The 22,835-nt window shown below is 38.2% G+C and overlaps 1 protein-coding gene across 1 annotated transcript in view; it reads right to left on the bottom strand.

Annotated features, from left to right (window-relative positions):
* PIK3C2G (phosphatidylinositol-4-phosphate 3-kinase catalytic subunit type 2 gamma) overlaps positions 1–22,835 on the bottom strand; it is a 288,301-nt gene that overhangs the window by 130,226 nt on the left and 135,240 nt on the right. The window contains exons 12-16 of the mRNA XM_063323201.1: positions 22,640–22,835; positions 17,427–17,549; positions 12,434–12,565; positions 4,635–4,749; positions 2,799–2,929 (exon numbers count right to left, since the gene is read on the bottom strand). Of these exons, the coding sequence (XP_063179271.1) occupies positions 2,799–2,929; positions 4,635–4,749; positions 12,434–12,565; positions 17,427–17,549; positions 22,640–22,835 (697 nt within the window). The remainder of the gene's footprint in view (positions 1–2,798; positions 2,930–4,634; positions 4,750–12,433; positions 12,566–17,426; positions 17,550–22,639) is intronic.

Here is a 22,835-nt window from a genome sequence, read left to right on the forward strand (position 1 = left end):
ATCATACGGACATATTGCCACTGAAAAGCTACCTAGATCCCTCTCTTTTTCTTGATGTACAAAAAAAAGAAAAAAAGGAGGGAAGAGATCTTCTTTCTACTACACCATGGTAATATTTTGTTTGGATACCAATATATTGTTACAGACTTTTTTAATAAACCTCTGTCATGACTGAGGAAAGTAAAAAGAATTCCTCCGATAGAGATACAATAAAAATTACAGGACAACGGATTCCTCTTGATCAGAAAGTACTCAGAAATAGAATTCCTCCATTCAAACCTCAAATATGCTATCCTTCACCTTGATGATTCATTTGGTAGACCAGCTTTGCCCGTAAGATAGGACAACTATAAATAACAAATTGTGGAAAAAACCAGGACTACCATTGTCTTTCCTCCAAGAACTTGCTATTGAAGTTACCAAAGCCTTAACTCCAGCCTGGTGACTTTCAGTAGTCTCTTCCCTTCATATTTCCACAGAATCCAAAATTGTTATATTAAGGATGTTATAGGGTCTACCTTTGCCTGGTCTTCTAATACCTATTAATGAACCTGTTATCCATGAATTTGTGCGCAGCCTTCATGAATCTGATGATGTTGTCTACTTCCACAGCTTTGTGTCAGCAGATTTTAAAAGTTCACTGCTGTCTTAGGCCATTTGTTGACAACTGATCTCCTACTTGTTTCACTGAATGTCCCCAGTTCAAATATTGTGGGATTTGATGATGTATTCACCTTGTCCACCACCATCATTATTCTATAAAAATTAATCTTACATACACACACACACACACACACCCCCCCTCTAGTCTTCTCCTCTCCAAACTAAGGAGTCCCATGCTTTTTAACCTCTCTTGATCAAGCAACGGTTTAATCCCCTTATTTATTTCAGTTGCCCTTCTCTGCACATTTCCAAATCTACTGTGTCTCTCCCTCCCTATGCAGCATACTCAAAATACAGCACATCAAGGTTTTGGACAGCAGTGAAATGGCACCCACTGACTTCTTCTCAACACCCTTCCTGACAATGCCCAGTATTTTGTTGTCACTTTTGGCTGCAGCTGCTCATTATACTCATGACTTCAGGGAAATATCAGCAGTAATGTCAAGATGTATTTCCTGCATTGTAACTGCCAGTTCTGAGTTCAGTGTCACGTACAGATGCTTAGATAATTTTTCCTTAAATATATCCCCTTAAATTTATCCACACTGAAACTCATCTGCCATGTTTATGCGCGGTTCTGTAAGGTCCTTCTGGATCTCCCCTCCATGGCATGGCCTTCAACACTGTGGCAGAACACACCTGGAAACTTTCCTGTCCACTTCCTTCTCCATGTCATTGATGAAGATCCTGAATAGAACTGGTCCGAACCTTGAGCACCGATCCTACTGCTGATTATTCCATTCTGAAAAGCCACCATTAAACATCCAATCTTTGCCTTTAGACAATTTTCCTCTAAATCCATGCAAAATTAATTTCTTTAATATTTTGATGTGGAACGTCAGCACAAGTTTTTTGAACATCCACCAAACCCCCAATATCCATGCGCCCACTGACAACCTTCTAGGACAGCAACAGGCTGGTGAGGCAGGATTACTATTCACTGTCTATTTCCTGACAAATTACTCTGTAGTTTGCTAAATGCTTAATGATCTTATTCCTTCTTACAGAACCATCATTTTACCATGAATAGAGGTCAGATGCATTGGCTTGAAGTTCCCCAAATCACTTCTGGAGCACTTTTTTCAGGTGGAAATTTTACTGGCAACTTGTCAGCGCCCTGGCACAGTGTCTATTTGAAATAAAATACTGATCTCCCATTCGTAATCAAAAATAAAATAAAAAAGAATCAAATCACAGATCCCATGGTAAATAAAAATAATTTTACATTTCATCCTGTCTTTTTAAAAGCTGAAGTAAACATCAAACACAACATCAAGTTTGTCTTTTGTCTTTTTTTAAAGCAATTGATTTTAAAAAACCCAACCAACCATCATAGAAATCAGCACAGGAAAGTTGTCTTAACGGATACATCATAGCACACCGAGAGGGCTGAACTGGCTTTGAGTTATTTAGTCACTGTACAACTAATGCACCTTTTGGCCTTTGATGGAGGATTAATTCACACAATTAACTGTGATTGGTATAAAGGCTCTCAGTAAGTACCTGTGTTCCCAATTCCACTGTGATTATATCTAAAATTATTTGATACAGTACGTAATCCTAATTGATAGTTTAACATACGTATAGCTGAGCATACTAATCGGCACCAGTATATACGGTGTGTTTTCTTTCAACTTTGTCTTTATTCACCTTCTGTGAAAGCTAAACTTTCCATACTTCTTTCCTTGCTTAAAACTTGACAGGGTTTTTTTTTAATGATTATGTTCCATTTAAGTACTATAGCTGATGTCAGAGTGTATTATTACTAAAGAAGGCTGATTTTCGTAGAACCCAAAGGTTTTCTTGCTAATACTGATGTAGACTTATTGCATCACCTGAAAATCTTATGTTTTGAATCAAAAATGTTTCTTGCTTCAAGGACACGAAAAGATATAGCAACAGAAAGGCAAAACCAATCCTTCTCTAAACTCGTAAAATACACTGCCACCTCCAGGGGCTTATTTAGGCTTTGCTGTGATCTGTTCTCTCATTTAGAGGTGCTACTTCTCGAATCAATCAAGCTAGGCTCCTTCAGAGGAAAATTTTGTTTTTAAAGAATTGGATGCATTTAATTGTGATCGATAGAATAAGTACAGCAAGCCAAGAATCAGCAGGGCTAACTGGGTACAACTCACAGCAAGAGCGAATGCGTCTGCGAAAGTCTTGTAATATGCATCATGCAGTCTTTGGTTGGCTCTTCAAGATCACCTCTTCTTTCTTCAGGTTCAGGCTTAACAAACTCCAAATTAGTTTCTGGAAAGTCAATCTTTATTTACAAAGAAAAAAAGAAAAAAAAGAAAAGACAGAAGTCCTTTTAGCAATACGTATTCTCAGGTACAACTGTCAATAAATGTTATCTTGGATTTGTACAGGAAGTATACAAGGTATAAGAGAAAGAAGAGGGGATAATTCTTTGAGGATGTTCACTGCATGCACTATATTACTTAAATATGTTTGGGATAAACTCAGCCCATGAAAATCAATGGGAGCTTTGTCACTGATTTTCCTGGGAGAATTTAATCCACTGTATTGCAATTTTATTAGAACTGCATGAACTCAAATCTGAAGTATTTTTTTCCTCCTTTCCTGTTTTTTAATGAGATGGGTCTTAAATGGAAAGCTTCCATTAATGTAGATCTATTTTTTTTTCCTGAAAAAGTAGGCATAATTCTGATGTGTAATGTGCCAGTGTAAGAAATTAAAATTAGATTCCTGATTTCACTTATGGATGTTTGATTTCCTATCTATTATACAACATCTACCAATTTTTCATTTTTTACACTTAACATATGGGGGTCAGAAATTTAGGATAACGTTTTTAAGATACAGAGAAAGAAAACATTCAACCAAAATTAAAAAGCTTGAGGTGCTTGATAATCCCACTACAGACTTAGCTGAAAATTCGGGTTAGTTCTTCAAAATTCATCTCGACTTGCACATCCTATTTTGGTTTATTAGCACTGTCATAATCTTCCCTACAAAATATAAGTGTCTTGTTGGTCGCATCGGAAAAGCTATCATCATGACATTTCCAGCGTGTTCACAGATCATGATACTGTCACATGCATGGGAATAACTGAAAATGGGGTGGGGGGTGGGGGGGCAGAATGAGAGATCCTCCTGTTCCGTTTCTTTCAGCAGACGAAGATTATAAATTAATAGCCATTTACTGTCTCAACTTCCCTTTATTATTAATGGGGGAGCTATTTTAAGGCATCATCTTTGACTGAACTCCTCAGACTAGAAAATCTCCATTTGCTTGTCTATTAAAAATAGGGCATTTTTAGGCCAGCCTCATTTATCTGTATTATCTACTTTTACATGTCATTTGCTAATAGTCATTCAGCTTTTTAATACAAGAAACAATTGGCTTTGCCCTTTAAGTATCCAGTTGCTAATTTAACCTGGAAAGGTGAAAAAACTACCATGCAGACCTAATGCATTATCCATACTGGACGCACCATTCTGCCCAGAACGAGTGGGTGCTCAGCATGTAGTCATCGAGGGAGAGCTATACTGATGCCTATTGACAATTTGCTTGTAGCCACTTCCTTTACAAATCCTTTATGCTACTCAGTCTAATTGCAAGCTGTATGTTACATTTATAATGGCATGCAATTCAATAGTACACAGAACAAAAGTTCAGATTTGAAAACGCAGCTGTAAGTCAGGTACCAAGTCATTAATTTGTGTCAAAAGTATTTTTGGAACCGAAATTATAACAACAAAAATTACCCTAGAAAAACCTTCTCTAGTCCTCAGAGGTGGCATTTGATATGGGAAGTATCATATATATTTGCTACTGTGCAGAATTATACGCTTCCATCCATTACGATTAACATGCTCTCTTTGAGCGGCTATAATGGAAATAGGATTTTTAATTGGCGTGGTCTCAATGAGCTGTGGGAACAATCTTTTCCCTTGCACTTTGTTAGAGAACAACCCTTTCTTTTGCTTTCTGGCTTTCTTACCTGCAATGTCACTGAGGTTGGTGTATCAGTATTGCAGATGCCTGGGGTAATCATTGTTGTTGTAAGCGTGCTGTACAACGTCATGCTAAGCAGCACAGTCCCGTGAATGAGCCGCCTGCAATACACACAGACAGAAGTACTGTGTCAGTACTGGAGACAAGGTGAACAGGGTTTATTGAAATTACATCAAACAACATGGAACTGGGTAGCTTAAAAGACAGGCAAAAGGAGAACAAACCTTTTATCTTCATGTGGCTAGTACAAATCTGGCCTAGATCAGTAGAGGTTGCACACTGCTGGCCTCACTGCTGTAGTGGTACCTGTGCAGTTGCAGGGATCACGACACAAATCAAGCTGCCAGGATGTTCCAGGTCAGCTCTGCACTTTACCACTGTTGCCATTTAAGCCAGATGTAAAAGGATAATACCACATTTCTATCTCCAGACTTAATTTTGAGGACAAATACGTTAGAGATTGTGAAGTGTCAACACACTATATGAGATGGAGGGCAGTATACATTTATTCCACAAAACCCAAGAAACTCATGGCAGCCTTCTGCAACCACAAAGGATCCTTGCTGATTTTATGTGTAGATGGCAGGGAGGCATGACTATGATATCAAAATCTTCAAAGAGCCGAACGGAGTTTGAGTGGGATAGCTTGTACTGCATGTGTTGCGTATGGTTTTTTGACAGATGAAAGATTATAGTCTGAAATACCGGTCTGAGCACTGCATGTACAATAAAGTCTTATCAGAAACAGGCATGCATGTGGTCTGCAGATAAGAAAACCAGCATGATTTGGCAGGTCAACACAATTCAGTTTAAATAACTTGAATAAAATCAGAAAATTCTAATCGTAACCAATCCACTCAAATTAAGAATGCAGTACTTGAATAAAAGAAGATAGAGCGCACTGGACTTACCCTTTAATTTGTCCACAATGGTTAGAGAGGTCAGAAATTTGATTATATTCAACATCTCTTCTTTTACTAACAAATAATTTTTATTACAATTGTTTCAAGCACTGCTTCAGTCAATACAACTGAGAGACTGAGATAGATTCTCTTCTGCCCATTGCAACAGAAACAGCCATCCAGGTAGATGAGATATGAGTGTACAGCTTTTACCCGAGGACGGGGATGCTAGTGGTACAAGAGAACCCAGATGGACTTTGTGATCCCAGCATCAGTTTGTGACATTGCTGTAAAAAAGTACCTTTCGAATTGCAAACTAAAATAAATTGTTGCTAAGTCATCTGAAGAAGAAATAAGAAACTCCTGCAAAGTAATTTTTATAGTCAACACGCAGAGTAAACCTAATTCAGGGCTAATTTTTCTTTTTCACTTCTCAAGCCATTCATGTTGTTAGTGCAAACATTTTATTTTATTGTGAGAACACAGCCCAGAAGGATTACAGACGAAACCATTTTCTGAAGTTTCTTTTGCAGCTGTAGGTGTATTTGCAGGGGAATGGAGGCAGAAAAAGGAGCTGTGATGTAGACAAGACAGCACTTGGGGGGAAAGCAGCTGTGTGCCATGAAGGCTTTCACATTTAGGTCACTGATGTGAATGTGGAAGTGATCAATGGTGGTTCAAAGCTGTTTTTCCCTGATGGCAATGTGTACTCGAATGACCTTTAATAAATGAGTTGCATCCACTTGTTTGTGGACAGTGGTTTACATCATAATTTGAACTAACTGGCACTTTTGTTAGAAGGCAGAGGGGTAGTTGAGAACCGAATGAACATGGAGACTAAATTATTCTTTCCAGCTCTCATTTTGGCTAATCACTTTCATATTGTGCTCTAAAACTACGGAGGGCTTTAAAAAAGAATCCATACAGTGGATTATTTTTTTCCTGGGAAATCTGGAAAACTGTATAGGCAAATACAAGAAGTAGCCCAGATCTCAGTGGCACCGTAGATGCGTTTAATTGAGACATTTCCCGAGTTCATTATTTCAACTCATTTGCGCCCAATGCAGATGTAGCTAAAGACTGTCCAGAAAGATAAGGAAGAATCAGCAGGTGGGCTCCTCAGAGTCCTCAACCGGAGAAAGAGAAAGGAAAGCAATGTATCTCTGCTGGACTGAGAAGACTTCACATTGTTAAAGCAGATGACAGGACTGTGAGTAAAATCAGACATTAAACTGCGTTGATAGTACGGAGATGATATCTCCTAAGAAAAAATGAATAAGTTGTAAAAACTAGTCACATATTTATGCCTTCTATATAGAGTAGACTAATTTACACGTTTACAAATAAGTGAGCAACTTATGTATCTTCCATCAGTAAGTCATTCTTTGGACTAAGGCTAGTCTGTAAACACAGGAGGCATTTTTAAAAAGCTGTGAAGAGGCATTGACAACTGCAAAATACAGTGTATATTTCTGAGGCACAGCTTTCCCTCGCAATTGTCGGGGCTCTGTAATGCAGCGCGCAGCTAACGTTCTTCAGGACCAAGTCTGCTTTTGGACATGCAAATGGAACAACAAGAGGGCCACGCAGGTGGAATGAAACAGTAAAGAGACTTGATAATTTTTAGAAAAAGGAAAGGAAGCAAGAGAGTGTGCAGGATGCATTCAGAAAAGGAAGGAGCTAGCATCATGAGTATGATAACCATAACCTTTACTAAACAGACAGATGCCTCTCTCTGCTACCTGGTTCTGCTGATGAGCTCAGGCAGGTCACTCCCCATTCAGCCTGCCAGTTTTCCCATCTCTAAGGTGAGGGCGGTAATAATGACCTTTGTAAAGACTGTATAATGACCACAGCCATAGACAATGGCTTCCATATAGCAACTTCAGCGTCAAGCACATCAGAAGGTGAATAAACAAGTGCAGCTCTGTGCTTATTGCCACTTATTTATTCATATGCTCATGCAGATGGAAACCCCTGGAATTACACATATTCCCAGCTCTTGTTCATTACCGGAGCTAAAATAAACTTCCCACCTTATTAGAGCAGAAGAAGACATTGCTACTTAAGGACAGCTCAAGTTACCTTAACTTAATAAAATCAATCTTGTGTCCCTAAGTCACATGGGAGACTTCCCTCACCATACCCAGCAAGAGGGAAATTTTTGTTGCTTGTTGTGTCTGATTTGGAAATACCCGTTCAAAATAGTGATGTTAAAATCAGTGAAGTCAGAGCAATGGGCACTGTGGGGGACATTATAACTCCCAAATTGCCTCAATTGATGGATTTCTGATTTGTTAATTAGCTCTGGAGCACTGAACTATTCAGCCCAAGAGATAAATACATTTTTCTGATGTGAAGGAATGGAAAGTTGGCACACGGGCTTGCAAACACTTTTTGAACCGCTTTTTGTGTCTAATAAGACTTCTTGATACAGATGCACCACCAAGGGCCTTACTAGCATTGATTTAGGGCCACTATCTAAAGTCAACTACCTGATAAGGATGAGAAATGTGGATGTGGAGGCTCACCTACTGGACAAGTTGGCAGCAACAATCATTATTACCATGTTCATTCCCAAAAGTATACAACATTAGAGTAGAGTTACTGCTTAGACTGGGTATACACCAGGAAAATGAGGACAAAATATGGTGTAAAAATAACGTTAATTATCCCCAAACCTGACATCATAAGCCTCAGAAATTCAGAGCAGAGGGTAAATTTAAAGGAAATCCAAAGCTGCTAAGCTATAAAACCCCCATATCTCATGGCCCAAGCACTCTTAATTCTGCACTGGAATGAGACTGAAATAACTACTTTATAATAATTAGAAATACTACAGCATTCTAGAAAATTCACATTAGAGATACGATTTTCAACTGCAAAGTAATGCTAAATGTCCTACAGACATTTATAAGAACCACATCTTCCATCCCCACAGTTTCTAGTTTAAATAACTTCCAGAAACTTGAAGGTGCTGAATACAGCAAATACAAAATTATGTGATTATTTCAGACTTCTTTTAAAACAAATTTGCAGTTATGTTAAGGATTCTTCCCTAAAGTTTGCCCCAAAACAACATTACAATATAAGTGTACAAGCAATAATTTTAAGGTAAACAACCTCATTTAGCCAAAGTTTGGAGAAAATTTGCAGGAAGTCAGTTTTGTAAAGAGTGAGACTATTGGTAGACAAACATGCAAAGTTGATAAGCAGTAATCCCAACACACATTTGATAAAGAGTACAGTGGCTGCCCTATATATCCATCAGCTACTGACGTTATAAATCAGCACACTGTAAGGCAACTGTGAGAATGGTGAGAAATATTACCAGAATTCAGGAAATAATGTAAATTAAGCAAATTTCAAATTTACTAAACATCTGTTCACTGACAAGTCTTCAACAACAACAAATAAAAAGAAAATTATACAGGCCAAATTCTTGAGAACATTTTTAGTTATTGCATGGTTTCAACATGGGTAAGGTATGGAGAAGAGATTGTAATAAGAGATGCTAAATAATGAGTAATATGCTTTATTTAAACAGTTGGGTTTTGTTTCTACTTTTTTATATATTTCACATACACTCTGCTTAGTCAGTATTTTTTAGAGAAGAACTGGAGTGTTAAAATCTCAGGAAATAGTCACAGCCCTTTGATCTGGCAAGGGACTTTGACATGGTCTTGCCTAAAAGCATTAGAAACTCTTCATACTTCTGGAAACAGATGAAATGAATTTGTATACTTTATATGTTAAAATAAGTTCAGTTCTTCTTAATCTTCAGTTCAAACTAAATAGAAAGAATTATACTACGAAGGAGAGAAGCAACCGTACAATGACAAAAAACATTTTGGAAGAGAAAATAGATATCAAATTTACAGAGGAATAAATTCAGTCTTTTAAAATAAAGTGTTCTTTTGCCATAGGTCACTCGAAGGTCAAGATTCCTAAGTAGTATCTGAGAATAACCCAAAACTGATAATTTTTTTCCCTTCTCTTTTTAACATAAGCCACAACCAGCTTGAAGAGAATTCCTGTGTTTTTAATCAGAAAATGATATAACGGGACAGAAACAAGGAACTGTATTTTTAAAATGTTTGACATTTATTTTCTTTTTCCAGTGTTTAAAAAAAAAAAAATTGTATTTTTTTAACAAGCATCTGAACAGAGAAAAAGAGACCGCTCTCTGTCCTTATCGTTGCTGACCCTAAGAAGAATGGCTCAGTGACCAACTGGGACAAGGATTTGAACAAGGATGTTTGATGACCCAGGCAAATACCTCACGGCTACTGGATTCTTCAAAGAGCTTATTCCTGTCCTTTCCCCTATAAATTAAATCCTAGACATGAGAATGCTAATACTCTTTTAGAACTCAAACTCACCTCTGAGAAAAGTTTTCTTTTGAGAAAGTGGTATTTTCCAAGTTAGAAATGTTTTGTCAAAGATTTCCTGGTCAGATTTCTTTATAATCTCTTTATATACATTTACAGAGTTTGTTAATTTAAAGACCCTAATACTATTTGCAATAATAAAAGGTACTCCTGAGACATTAGCATGACAGTACAGGTACAAATCTTTTCTTGGTACATACTTCCAAGTTCAGAAGTACTCTTTTGAAATAAGTCTTGAAGTTTAGTTGCACTCCTGGAGCGAGGGGAGTGAAGTTACGTTCATTGCTCAGTTTATTAATGTTTTCCACAAAATTGGAAAGTCAAATTAAAACAATTATTAACTTTTAAATTTTTTGTGGAGCAGGATATGGCCTCCCAAAGTCCTACTGCTGCTTCTCAATTACTTTAACAAACTGATAGCACTACCTATTAAGAATCACCTGACAGTTTTAATCCTGATACTTTCTAACTAGCAGGGAGGTAGGTAACCCTGAGAGGTAGTTTACCAAAAAATATTCATAATCTTCCAAAGAAAAGGAAAAGCAGGAACGTTCAGATATTTTCAAGTTTCGCATTTCAGAAGGAATTTCAGGGGTATCCTTATTTTTAAATCAGTACACCAATTGAAATGATGGTAAATGAATAATTCTGTGGAGTTGTGGTTGACTAAAAGAGAAAAAAGCATTTTGGCTTCTTTGTGTTAGTAATTACTATAATTGTAAACGACAGAGTTATCAGATTAGAGGGTTTTAAACATGCTATTCCTAAATCATTCCTCCCCAACAACTCAACTTTTATTTCTGCTTTGAAGGGTCATTTCAGCAATGATCTGTACAATTTTACAGCAGATGAAAAGTAACCCTCTATCCCCTTCATTGTGCTGACTGTGTGTACCACGACAGAATGGAGCCATTTTTCAGTAAAATTTTTGAAATTGTCTGAGTGACTTTGAGATATTCTTAATGACAATCAACATGCATGCTCTGAATGCATACATTAAAAAATTGACATCACAGGGAGCTGAGGGCTTTCAGATCTTCCAAAAATCATTCCTTTGTGAATTGAAGAAAATCTCACGGGTTCTCAAGAACAGGATTCTCACATATCCCATTTACCTCCCAAGGTGTCCAAGTGTTCTCCAATTAAGTTATCATGCCTAATGCTCTGTTTCTGCACATACTCAGCATATATCAGCTTGCTGGGGATGAGGACACTTTAACTCTTCATCTCAAATTAGATTCTTGGCCAAGACAATCCCTCTATCTATTTCACCCTAAGCACTAGGATGGTAGAAATACTCAACATAATGGTTTGGGGTTTTTTTAAAAAAAGACACATAGAAGAGTGTCACGCAGAACAGTGAGTGATGTGCTCTTCTTCACACTAACTTAATGAATGAAATGTCATTGAATAAAATGCCCAAGCAATCTTTGGAGCAGAGAGTTGATTCATGTTTCTTTCCTTCCTTCAAGCTAAGTGCTCTAATTACTAAGTCACAGAAGAATGCTCTCGTTTTCTGAATGGAGTAATCTGAATTGTTTTTTTCTGAAAAGATGGAAAAAGCCTCTAACCCAGTCCAACCTATTTTGTAGTGTTTTAAGCCTTTCAGCTTAAAAGTTCAATGGAACTCAAGGCCTTCCGAACATAATAAATTCATACGTGCAATCAGATTTTTTTGGTTTTGTTTCATTTTAAATGGTGATTGCAACCATATGCAGAAGTAGATGAAGATGTCTCAAGATGAGGAAAGAGCTATAGCTTAGAGATGGATGCTAGGACGCTAATGTAGAAACTTGTGGGGCTTGAACGTATCCATCTATTGCCCAGAGGGCATGCAGGGCTATGGAGTCCAAATAAAAATTAAGTATCATTGTAAAGTCTTGATCCAAATTCAGATGTCTCAGTGCTACTAAAATATATTTAGGGGACTCCAGAAAATTTACCTTAGATCTCTGTTTATGCATCACTGCAGAGACATTCAAGGTTACGAACACCTTTAAAACACTGTTACACTGTGTGCTGTGTAGAAAGAAGAGGTTAAAAAAGAGGAGAACGCTTCTAAAGTGGCGTGTAGTGGGAAAGGTCCTCATTGTGGTCATCACTAACTGCCCCACTTTGAGAAGAATGAATGGGTGTGAGAACAGAAGGAAGACTGAAAAAAAAAATCAACCGTTGTGAACAAGAGGCTACCCTGAGAAGGATTTTGAAAGCTACAGGAAAGGGTACAGCAAGGTCTTCCAACAGGCCTAGGGAAATTTACTGTAAGTGTTAAACAGTTACATAAGCCAAGTTCAAAACCAATGTATCGGAAAGAAAGAAAAGCTTATAGATGAGGCTCGTACTGTCACATCAAGAGCAGTTTACTGTAAGTGACTGTCTCAGTCTTACAGCAAGGTCCTGAAAGGAATATTTCTGTCTTTTTATATTTCTCCCAAGTTGAGTGCAATACTATTCAAGAATGGTCTTAAGCTGTCATACAAAACTGAACTTACTCTTTTGGATACAATGGGGAGCATGTCCAACCAAGCACTTCTGTATTTTTAGAGGCACTGTTTACTCCAAGTAGTTTTATTGTCAGCATAGTTTCCCTCGGAAGAGCCTTTATTCGTAGAGGAAAATTGATTCTGAAAGAAAATCAGAAAAGAGAAAAATAAAAGCTAAAAAAAAAATTGAGCATTGTTACCACAAGTGAGTTCTTTCTACATTTTTCTAGGTGCCTTAACACGTACATCAAGCTATAAATTACAAAAGCCGCACTGAAGGAAAATGCAACTGACAGATCCCTTCAACACATTGATGAGTATTGCCAACCATTAACTTGGGTCACAGTACTTGAGAAGAGGCATTAAAAAAACCCCTCATTCGCTTCAGTGGTCACCGCTAGAGTTGACAAAGGCAGGAAAAGCTTAGTTAAACTTTTGCTTTAGAATTACCTTATCAATGAAGGGCTATTTTAGAATAAGCATCCCCCTAAGGGTGAATTGTAAGCCAATAGTGAGTTATTTGCTGTCTTATGTCTTCAGAGGAAAACACTACTTAAGAAACTAAAAGATACTTGTGAGTAGAGTGTGATAATCACTCTCTTGTTACTTGCTCTGGTGATGTGCTATTTCCCAACTAGAATTTAAAGGCAGATTTTGTCTTAGCAGCAATGAGTGATTCACATTTTTTAGTGCGAAAATTCAGATCTATCAATATTCATCTCAACTTTGTATTGACCATTAGCAAACTTGACTGGTCATTCAATTTGTTTATATAGATTATATGAATTAAAATCATAACTTAGAACAATTCTAATAAATAAGATACTGTCATGCTGTATGTAAAAATCATGCCTGTAACTACCCAGACATGTGCAAGTCTATATTTTCTTTTTCCTGAAGAGAACGTTTATGGTGGACGTTGCATTTCTAGATTTTTGCATGTATATTTAGTGCAAGCTTAAATTTCTCAAGTGGGAAGTGAAATTAATTACCTTTTTTCTGTATAAACAAAATCAATATAAGGAGCTAAGGGCTAAAAGAATTATTCCTCATTGACAACATAAGCATTGAGAAAACGAAAGATATGCATAAAGTAGAGATTAAGAAAGCAAACTAGAAGATAAACTTAAATAACAGATTCCATTTGATTTTCAGATATTCAATCTAGACTGGCAGAACAATGCAACTCAGCTTCTCTAAAAAGGTATAGTCATAGTTAAGCAGTAAGCATATGTAGAAATTGGTATTTAAAAAGTGTAGTGGCCTGAAAAACATAAGGATTATGGGTAGCAGAAATAAGTTTCCTTGAATGCACTGAGGAGCCACTGAAATTAAGTAGATGGTTTTCATCTGAAATTCTGAAGTCTTCCAAATTAGCATTAGTGTCAAAATTTCAGATGATCGGTCCTAAACATTTGGAAATTATTCAAATTTGCATACCTCTCTCTTCGAATAACAAGGCAAGACATCAATTTCCCACTCTTTCTAATTAACATGAATAGAATTGAGAAGCAATTCTCAACTGTCTTCCTACGTGTCCCTATTTATAGCTTTCAAGTCTGCTTTCCCTGTCTCACGCCCTCTTCCTCACTCATAATTACTTAGAAACAATTATTGAGAAACCGAACTGTTTTACATGCTATAGATAGCTTGTCTCTCTTTTTCACTTATAGGCCAACAACTCTGCCCATGTTACATAAAACTGTTCGACAGTGAGTTACACTTAACTTTAAAGCATCATTAATGCTGTGAAGAGACAAGAACAAGAAATTGAGAAGTGCATTTTCTAACACAGCCATTTGTTAACACTCTCTGGGAACTTGGAGCAAGTGAAAAACTCACAATAATCTCACTGCAGAAAGAAAATGCTTGCTAGAGGTTCCCTGGGACACAATATATGGCACTACCAGATGCACACCAGAGGGAAAGAACTTGGAAACTCTGACAAGAGTTAGACATCCCAAGAGTTAAAGTATGGGTCAAAGAGGAGCAAAATTTCCCTTCCAGTGACACATGATACACAAAGAAGGGCAATACCTGTATTACTTTTAAGAACTTTGATTAATGCAAGTCTGAGCTTACCCAATTGGTATTATCCTTTCTGACTGCATGAGGCTGAGTCAAATGGATGACTAAGAAGAAAGAGGAAATGGAACAGTGGCCAGAAATAAGACTCCCTGTGGGTGAACAATTTCAACAGTAATTGAGAAAAACAGAGGAGCTACTCACTGAGAAGGTGCTATTCACAGACACTAGATAAAGTTATACAGCCGGTTTCAAAGGCCAAGGGCCTAATATCATAAGAGCACTCAACACAGAAGAGCTCTGGGGCAACCCAGGCTTTGCTCTGAGAGAGTGTAAAGAAAACAGTGAAGCCAAACAAAATATGGAGAAGAGGGAAATCCAATGCCAAGAAAGTATCTGAGGTGATGAATGGTAGGTTTAATGTTAATTCCATATTTCACGTCTGTAGGTTTAACATAAATTATGGAGGATGGAAAAAAGAGGAGATGGTGGAATAAATATGTTAAGAGCAAGCAGCTAAGACAAAAGAAAGAAAATAATTAAGAGGTCTCAGTCATTGAAAAATGAAATTTATGAGAAAATTAAGGGGGCAACTTTTGGACTTTACTGATTATGTGCTAGATAGTATCAGCCTGTTTGAACTCTGCACTAAGGTGAGAATCACACTTTTCAAAGATAATACACAAGTTCTAAAGCAAAAAGTATACTCTTAGAAAAGGACAAAGAGAATAAACACTGAATGACGCAACCTCCTTAGGTATCAAACAATTCCCATGTTTTCTGAGAACATTCTAAGACAGACTAAATATAATAAAAGACTTCAACAGAAGCTCATGTTTAAACACAAAAAACCCTATCAAGTTAATGTTCAGACAGTAACTGGTTAAAGCACCTGAAAAGACAAACGAAATACTTGAAAAATCGGTAAATAAAGCAAGTCTTCTCTTCAGTAAAAACTCTCTTCCTAGATTCCCAGTCATCAAAACACTACTCTCCATTTTTTTTTTTTTGCCTTGTTCGAGTCATTCCTAATCTAAGATCAGGGCTCATTTTGAATTAGACAGGTTTATTTTTGGCCTTATTGATCCCTACCTGTATAGACAATATTTGACTTCATAATGCAACAGAAGCTCTTCCTGGTGGCCTTTTATCACATGCATTTTCAATGGCTGTTATCAACCGAAAATTGCATATGGGTTAGAACGAAAGTAGCACTTTGTAACTCAAGGCATGAAACTTCACAAAACAGAAATTGTCTCCTCTGTAAACTTTTAAGGCAAACGTATTCCCTTCTGTTTCAGAAAAGTGATGTTATGGCCAAAAGATAACTAAGAGTGAACATAGCTTGGTTACAGTTTCAAGTGACCCAGACCTCCTCCATTAGGAAATGGTGCCAGTTGATGACATGAAAAACAATTGCAGTAATACCTACCTCTGCAAAAGACTCTATTTTTTAATCAATTCCTGCTTGAATTCTTGCAAAAAGTATTAATTAGTTTTTATATACATGTCGTCATTGCAGGAAAGCCAAACCAGCCTCTCCTTGTATATGTTTTAAATTATGCCAGTCAGGCATAATGCACCACCTCTACACTTCCTTCTCTCTCTCTATTTCAAAATATTCTGAACATACTGATTGTTCTGTCAAGTTTGGTGCTGTTTATTCTTTCTTAGAGGGTTAGCAGCACAAACAGCAAACCCCACATTTTCTCATTATAGGACTATGGCAAGTATTTACTATTTAAAATAAAGTAAAAACAACATAAACATTTCCTTTCCTATGCATATTTTCATACAGGAAAGATCTTCTGGCATCACCGTCCTACCTAATATTCTGATACTATACCAAAGTCATACTATGGTAAGCACAACACAGTAAAAAGCAGCCAGTTCCTGTCTTGATGTGAAAACATTTGATTTTGTTGTTAAGTGCTGTGATAGATTTGGAATAAAAACAAAATCCATTTTCATGATCTCAACACGTTCATGTCCTACAGTAAACATCTGCGTGTCACAGGTTTCATATAAAAAGGTCTTCTTCCATTTGACCAGCTTCAAACTCTTATAATAAGTCTTAGATGAAGGCAAACAGAAGTTATGAATTACACTCTGCATTCAACTAGAATTTAAAAAAACCCTTTCAGCTGACTTGTAGCCTTTGTTCAATTATAACGTAATCAAGCTGCTTTCAGATTTAGAATACAGTAAACAGTGACGTAAAATACCAAAAATTTGAAAGATTGTAAATATGAACATGTCATGCTCAGGAAGTTGGAAAAATACAATATTACCCACCAAATCATAAAAAATTGCCTACTTCTTCTCTCCCATCTATTGCAAATACGCTTTTTATCATCCTATTGCCCTAACTGAATGGTGTTTCCTTGGGCACCTTGCTTTTCAATGGAGTTATTTTCCTCAAAGCAGACACGCAGGTGACAGGCAGTTGTTAATCTTTAAAATTCCAGTCTCAAACTAAGGTCCTCATTTTAAAACTGCAGAACCTTCTTTAAAAACAAACAAACAAACAAAAACAACAAAAAAAAACCCACGCCAAAAACCACAACAGCCTTGTTGCTTCCTTAAAGAAGTATTACAATACGTTCTCATGTTGGACTGCATACCTATTAGAGGTGGATCCAAAGGGCGGAAGTTCTCAAAAGAGAACAGAAATACAGCCTTTGGTTGTATCTCCTTTTGGTTCCAGTATTTCTCGAGGATGCTTCTAGTGAATGAAACCTATTCTCAGCTTAGTTTAGCTTGTTGTCAGACCAGATTTAGCTTAGTCCTGTTACTCTCCCTCTAGCTATCCCATTCCTTTCACACTCCCATCTTCCTAAGTTTCTCTGAATTATGCAGAGTTTAATTTGCTCAGAAGAAGATCCATAATAAAGATGTGCGTCTTTTGGGGGGGAATAAATATTCAATGTGCAAAATCTATTAGACAAACATATATCAAGCACAGACCAAAACTTACTTCTCATTCCAGTCAGCCAGGAAAAAGAAGGATCTTTTAGCCGGTATACTTTTGCAAATCTTGACTTGACATATTGTCTTCCCAGCGTAAGTTAGTGAACAAGAAAAAGAGAAAACTTTGTAGCTACAAAGAGAAGGGGAAAAAAATAAAAAAAATGATTAATAGTAATGTAACACATCCAGCACAGTAAATTTGGGGTTAACCATTCAGAAACTTGTGAAGATCCATCCTTACAAGCAAAAAGAATTAAAACAACGAATCTCATATTAATATGGGAGGTGGAAGAGGTTTATCTTGGGTTATTTTTTTTTTAAAATGTTCAGAATTCAGGAAGAGTACTTAAGACACCTAAATTCTGCTCCATGTTTTTCTCATTAAGACTAATTTTTTTTTCATTATTGCAGTCGAGGGAAGTTTGGACGCAAGATTTGAAGTGTTACAACTTGCTCGTTATAAAACTTCAGTCAACACTGAATCTATACTTTTCCCAATCAGTGAAAAACAGTTTAGTAATTAAGGGATTCTATGCATTCATTACAGCAGAAGCATTAAAGCCCTCTGTGTTGGCATTATTCAGATACTTAACTGACTAGCTACACAGTGTAATTCAGGTCTGGGGCTATCTGTTGATTTGATATTCTTCTAACTGAAGTCTTATAAAATTTAAGTCAAAATAGATAAATAAAGTATAATCAACTAATTTTCTTAACTGGTCTTGTAACTTCCAGATCTTCCTGCCACTCTCAGTTTTAGACCACATTCTGCACAAGAATGATGAACAGGAGAAACAGAGTCAAATCAGAACAACAAACTTGAAGCATTTGCAGATTGAAGGTGTCTGGCTTTGTTTTATTTACAAATATGATAGTTGACCTCTTCCAGAACATTATGGTAATTGTTATAATTATTGTAGCAGATATGCTTTTTCTTTTTTCTCTTTTTTTTTCTTTCCTTTTTTTTCTTTTTCATTCGAAGAAAAATATCTGGAATCGGTAGTACCTATGAGGTATTGATGCAGAGAAAAGAAAAAAAAATACCTTACAAGAATAGAAAATACTTCTGTTCTTAAATATAGCATCTTTCCTCTGGAGTCTAAACATTACAAACAGTTGGAGAATAGTGCAGGAAATAATAGGTTTTAATACAATCAAATGATTAAGCACTCCTGTTTAAACAGAACTATTAATACACAATATACAGATATATCCGTGATTTTATACACCAAAAAGACCTAATCCTGAGAAGATTAATGCTTACACAATGTTTCAGTCTAACTAAAGTCAGAAAAGTTGTTCAGAGTGCGGGCACTTCAACACATTTTAGGTCTTTGTAGAGCATCTTGCCAAGGTACCCTTCCCTGTGAGTTCAAAGGCATGACTCTACAGTCTTGTCCCCAAAATCACTTCATATCATCCACATGTAGATAGGAATTTGATTTTTGGGGGATGTAGAAACAAATGAAGCTAGCAATGTTATGCCACTAGCATCAAATAGGGCATATCTGCTTGGGATTTAAATAAGACAAAACAACAAACTGGATTAAAAAGAAAAAGGAATGAAAATACAGTAAAGAAAGGTAATCAGTTTTGCAACATTGTTCTGCAACTTGTAAGGTCTTTACCTATCTTTTTAACGAGGACAGTAAGACTGGAATAAGAAATTGAGAGCATAAATATAAAAATTGACAAAAAACTGGCAAAAATCAAATCCAGAAAAGTGAACTTGAGAGGGATTTTACAGGAAACTAACACGGTTCTGTAAAACACTAGACAGTTCACTCTCCCTTATCCCAAATGATTAAAAGAAAAGCCATTTATCACATACCGGTATGCATAGAAAAAAACCCAACTATGTGGGACAGACAGCAAGGGATGTAAAAATTTTAACATTTATAATACATATATTTTATATATATATATGTAGGAATATATATTAAAATACACATTGTGAACAGCAGCGAGATCATAAAATGTGACCTTTGGGAAAGGGAAAACGAGAGTTGTGACATAGCCAACATGAATCATGCAATGCAGAAATAAGAATGGGGAGTATGCATGACAATGAAGTTAGTGAAAGTATTTGAGGAAAGTAGGTGTCAGAGCGGCACCCCATGTTAAGAAGTTCATGCTAGCTATGCATATTGGAAAGAATGGGAGGGAGATTAAGGAGGAAGAGAGATTCTCATTTTCACATGCTTACACATAGCATTCAAGTCATCAGTGGCCTTTAGGCCATATATAATGCAGAATCATATAGTGATTAGAGCTCTACATTTTCACCTTAACTGATGCAAATTCTCTCAGATTTTTACTAAACTGCTAATTACAATTAATGCTGTATACTACACTCTCTTGCTTACAGTCTAATGCAAATGATCCCACTGTTTTTTCATCAGTCATTTAGACTTCAAGGTAAAGTGGGAATAAGGGGAAAATATTAATAAAAACTTGGAGAACAGTATTTTGACTCATAAAAATAATGTTACCAGACTGTAGTCACCTGTCCTCTTTTGACTGCACTGGAGTGGTAAGAGAAGAACACCAGTTTTGCTCAGAGTAGGAACAACAGCTATTTGAAGAGATAACTAATTTGACCAAATAAACAATTCAGAAGAGAATTTAAATCAGCTTTTTATTAAAGATGCCTCCCTTTTTTCTTTCCTCTGCTACGCTAATATACTACATATACTTGGACCTACAAACTATACTTATTTTAATCACTATCTATAAAGAGGATCGTCAATCATAGAATCATAGAATTGCTGAGGTTGGAAGGGACCTTTAAGATCATTGAGTCCAACCATTAACCTACCCTGACAAAAACCACTTCTAAACCATGTCCCTAAGTACCACATCTACCCTTTTTTTAAACACCTCCAGGGATGGAGAATCCACCACCTCCCTGGGCAGCCTATTCCAATGTTTAATAACCCTTTCAGTGAAAAAATGTTTCCTAATATCCAATCTAAACCTCCCCTGACGTAACTTGAACCCGTTTCCCCTCGTCCTATCACTTGTCACCAGGGAGAAGAGGTCAGCCCCCATCTCTCTACAACCTCCTTTCAGGGAGTTGTAGAGGGTGATAAGGTCTCCCCTCAGCCTCCTCTTCTCCAGGCTAAACAACCCCAGCTCCCTCAGTCGTTCTTCATAAGGTTTGTCCTCCAGACCCCTCACCAGCTTTGTAGCCCTTCTCTGGACACGCTCCAACATCTCAATGTCCCTCTTGTAGCGAGGGGCCCAAAACTGAACGCAGTACTCGAGGTGGGGCCTCACCAGTGCCGAGTACAGGGGGATGATCATTTCCCTAGTCTGGCTCACCACACTATTCCTGATACAGGCTAGGATGCTGTTGGCCTTCTTGGCCACCTGGGCACACTGCTGGCTCATATTCAGCCGGCTGTCCACCAACACCCCCAGGTCCTTTTCTGCCGGGCTGCTTTTGAGCCACTCTGCCCCAATCCTGTAGCGCTGCATGGGGTTGCTGTGACCCAGGTTCAGGACCCGGCACTTGGCCTTGTTGAACCTCATACCATTGGTCTCAGCCCATCGGTCCAGCCTGTCCAGATCCCTCTGCAGAGCCAACCTACCCTCAAGCAGATCAACATGCCCGCCCAGTTTAGTGTCATCTGCGAACTTACTGAGGGTGCATTCAATCCCCTTATCCAGATCATTGATAAAGATGTTAAAGAGAACCGGCCCCAGCACCGAGCCCTGGGGGACACCACTTGTGACCGGACACCAACTGCATTTAACTCCATTTACCACCACTCTCTGGGCACGGCCATCCAGCCAGTTTTTTACCCAGCGAAGTGTACACCTGTCCAGGCCATGAGCAGCCAGTTTCTCCAGGAGAATGCTGTGGGAAACAGTGTCAAAAGCTTTGCAAAAATCCAGGTAGACAACATCCACAGCTTTTCCCTCATCCACTAAGTGGGTCACCTTATCATAGAAGGATATTAGGTTTGATAGGCATGACCTGCCCTTCACAAACCCATGCTGACTGGGCCTGATCACCCTGTTCTCCTGCATGTGCCATGTAATGGCACTGAGGAGGATCTGTTCCATGGCCTTCCCAGGCACCGAGGTCAGACTGACTGGCCTGTAGTTCCCTGGATCCTCCTTCCGGCCCTTCTTGTGGATGGGTGTCACATTTGCTAACCTCCAGTCAGCTGGGACCTCCCCGGTTGTCCAGGACCGCTCATAAATGATGCAAAGTGGCCTGGCGAGCACTTCCACCAGCTCCTTCAGTACCCTTGGGTGGATCCCATCTGGCCCCATAGATTTGTGCACCTCCAGGTGCTGAAGCAGGTCCCTCACCATTTCCCTTTGGATTACAGGGGCTTCATTCTGCTCCCCATCCCTGTCTTCTAGCTCAGGGGTCTGGGTGCTCAGGGAACAACTGGTCCTACAGCTGAAGACTGAGGCAAAGAGGACATTAAGTACCTCAGCCTTTTCCTCATCCTTGGTCACTATGTTACCAGCCCCATCTACTAGAGGACAGAGATTATCCTTAGTCCTCTTTTTATTGCTAATATATTTATAGAAACTTTTTTTGTTGTCCTTGACAACAGAAGCCAGGTTTAGTTTTAGCTGGGCTTTGGCCCTCCTGATTTTTTCCCGACATAGCTTCACTACCTCTTTGTAGTCCTCTTGAGTGGCCTGCCATGCTTAGCCAAGTAATGTGGTTTGAATACATCCAGAGCAAAAATGGCTGATAAAGCCTCATTCAGACTGAGTTTAAGAAAGCCCCCCTCTTGTCTAATGTGGTAAGCTGGCCTTCAATCCTTCCAGTTACTTGCACTGCGGAGGCCACACAAAGTCCCAGTCCAAACTCTCTTGGCATGCAGCACTCAGCCTTTCCTGCCTTCCTCCCTCTGAGCAAGTCAGTCACACAAGCAAGCATTTGTACACACACCCATCAAGGCAGCGCTCTGACCTTGCTTCTATTACCCTCCTTCCACACCGGTCAAGGGCAACCATCTAGGCCACCTCCTCAATTTTCCGTCTGTCTGTGGGACCCAGAATTCTCTTAGTTAAGCTTAAGTAAGCGCACTTCATGCTAGAAAAACAGGAGAGATACACCCTCTTACCCAGTCTCCGGCATTAATACAGGAGTATCACCAAGCCAACAGAAGTAAGCTAGCATCTGTGAAAAACACGTGATCACAAGAGACAATACCCCATCTTGTGAACAGCTGCTAGATCTCCTCCTACCTGTTCACCCAGGCTTCTGGGATGTTATGGGCAGCGTAAACAGTGAAGCTGAGCTGGGAGTCTAGGTTGACATCTGAACATGAAGGGCTTTTAGGTATGCTGGCAAGCTGGAAATTGGCATCAAAGCTGCTGCTGTAAACATGGATGAGACGAGAGATGGCCATGGAGAGCTCAGTCACAGCAGCCTCTATTAACA

This window comes from Chroicocephalus ridibundus, chromosome 1, assembly GCF_963924245.1.
Source record: "Chroicocephalus ridibundus chromosome 1, bChrRid1.1, whole genome shotgun sequence".
Lineage (NCBI taxonomy): Eukaryota > Metazoa > Chordata > Aves > Charadriiformes > Laridae > Chroicocephalus > Chroicocephalus ridibundus.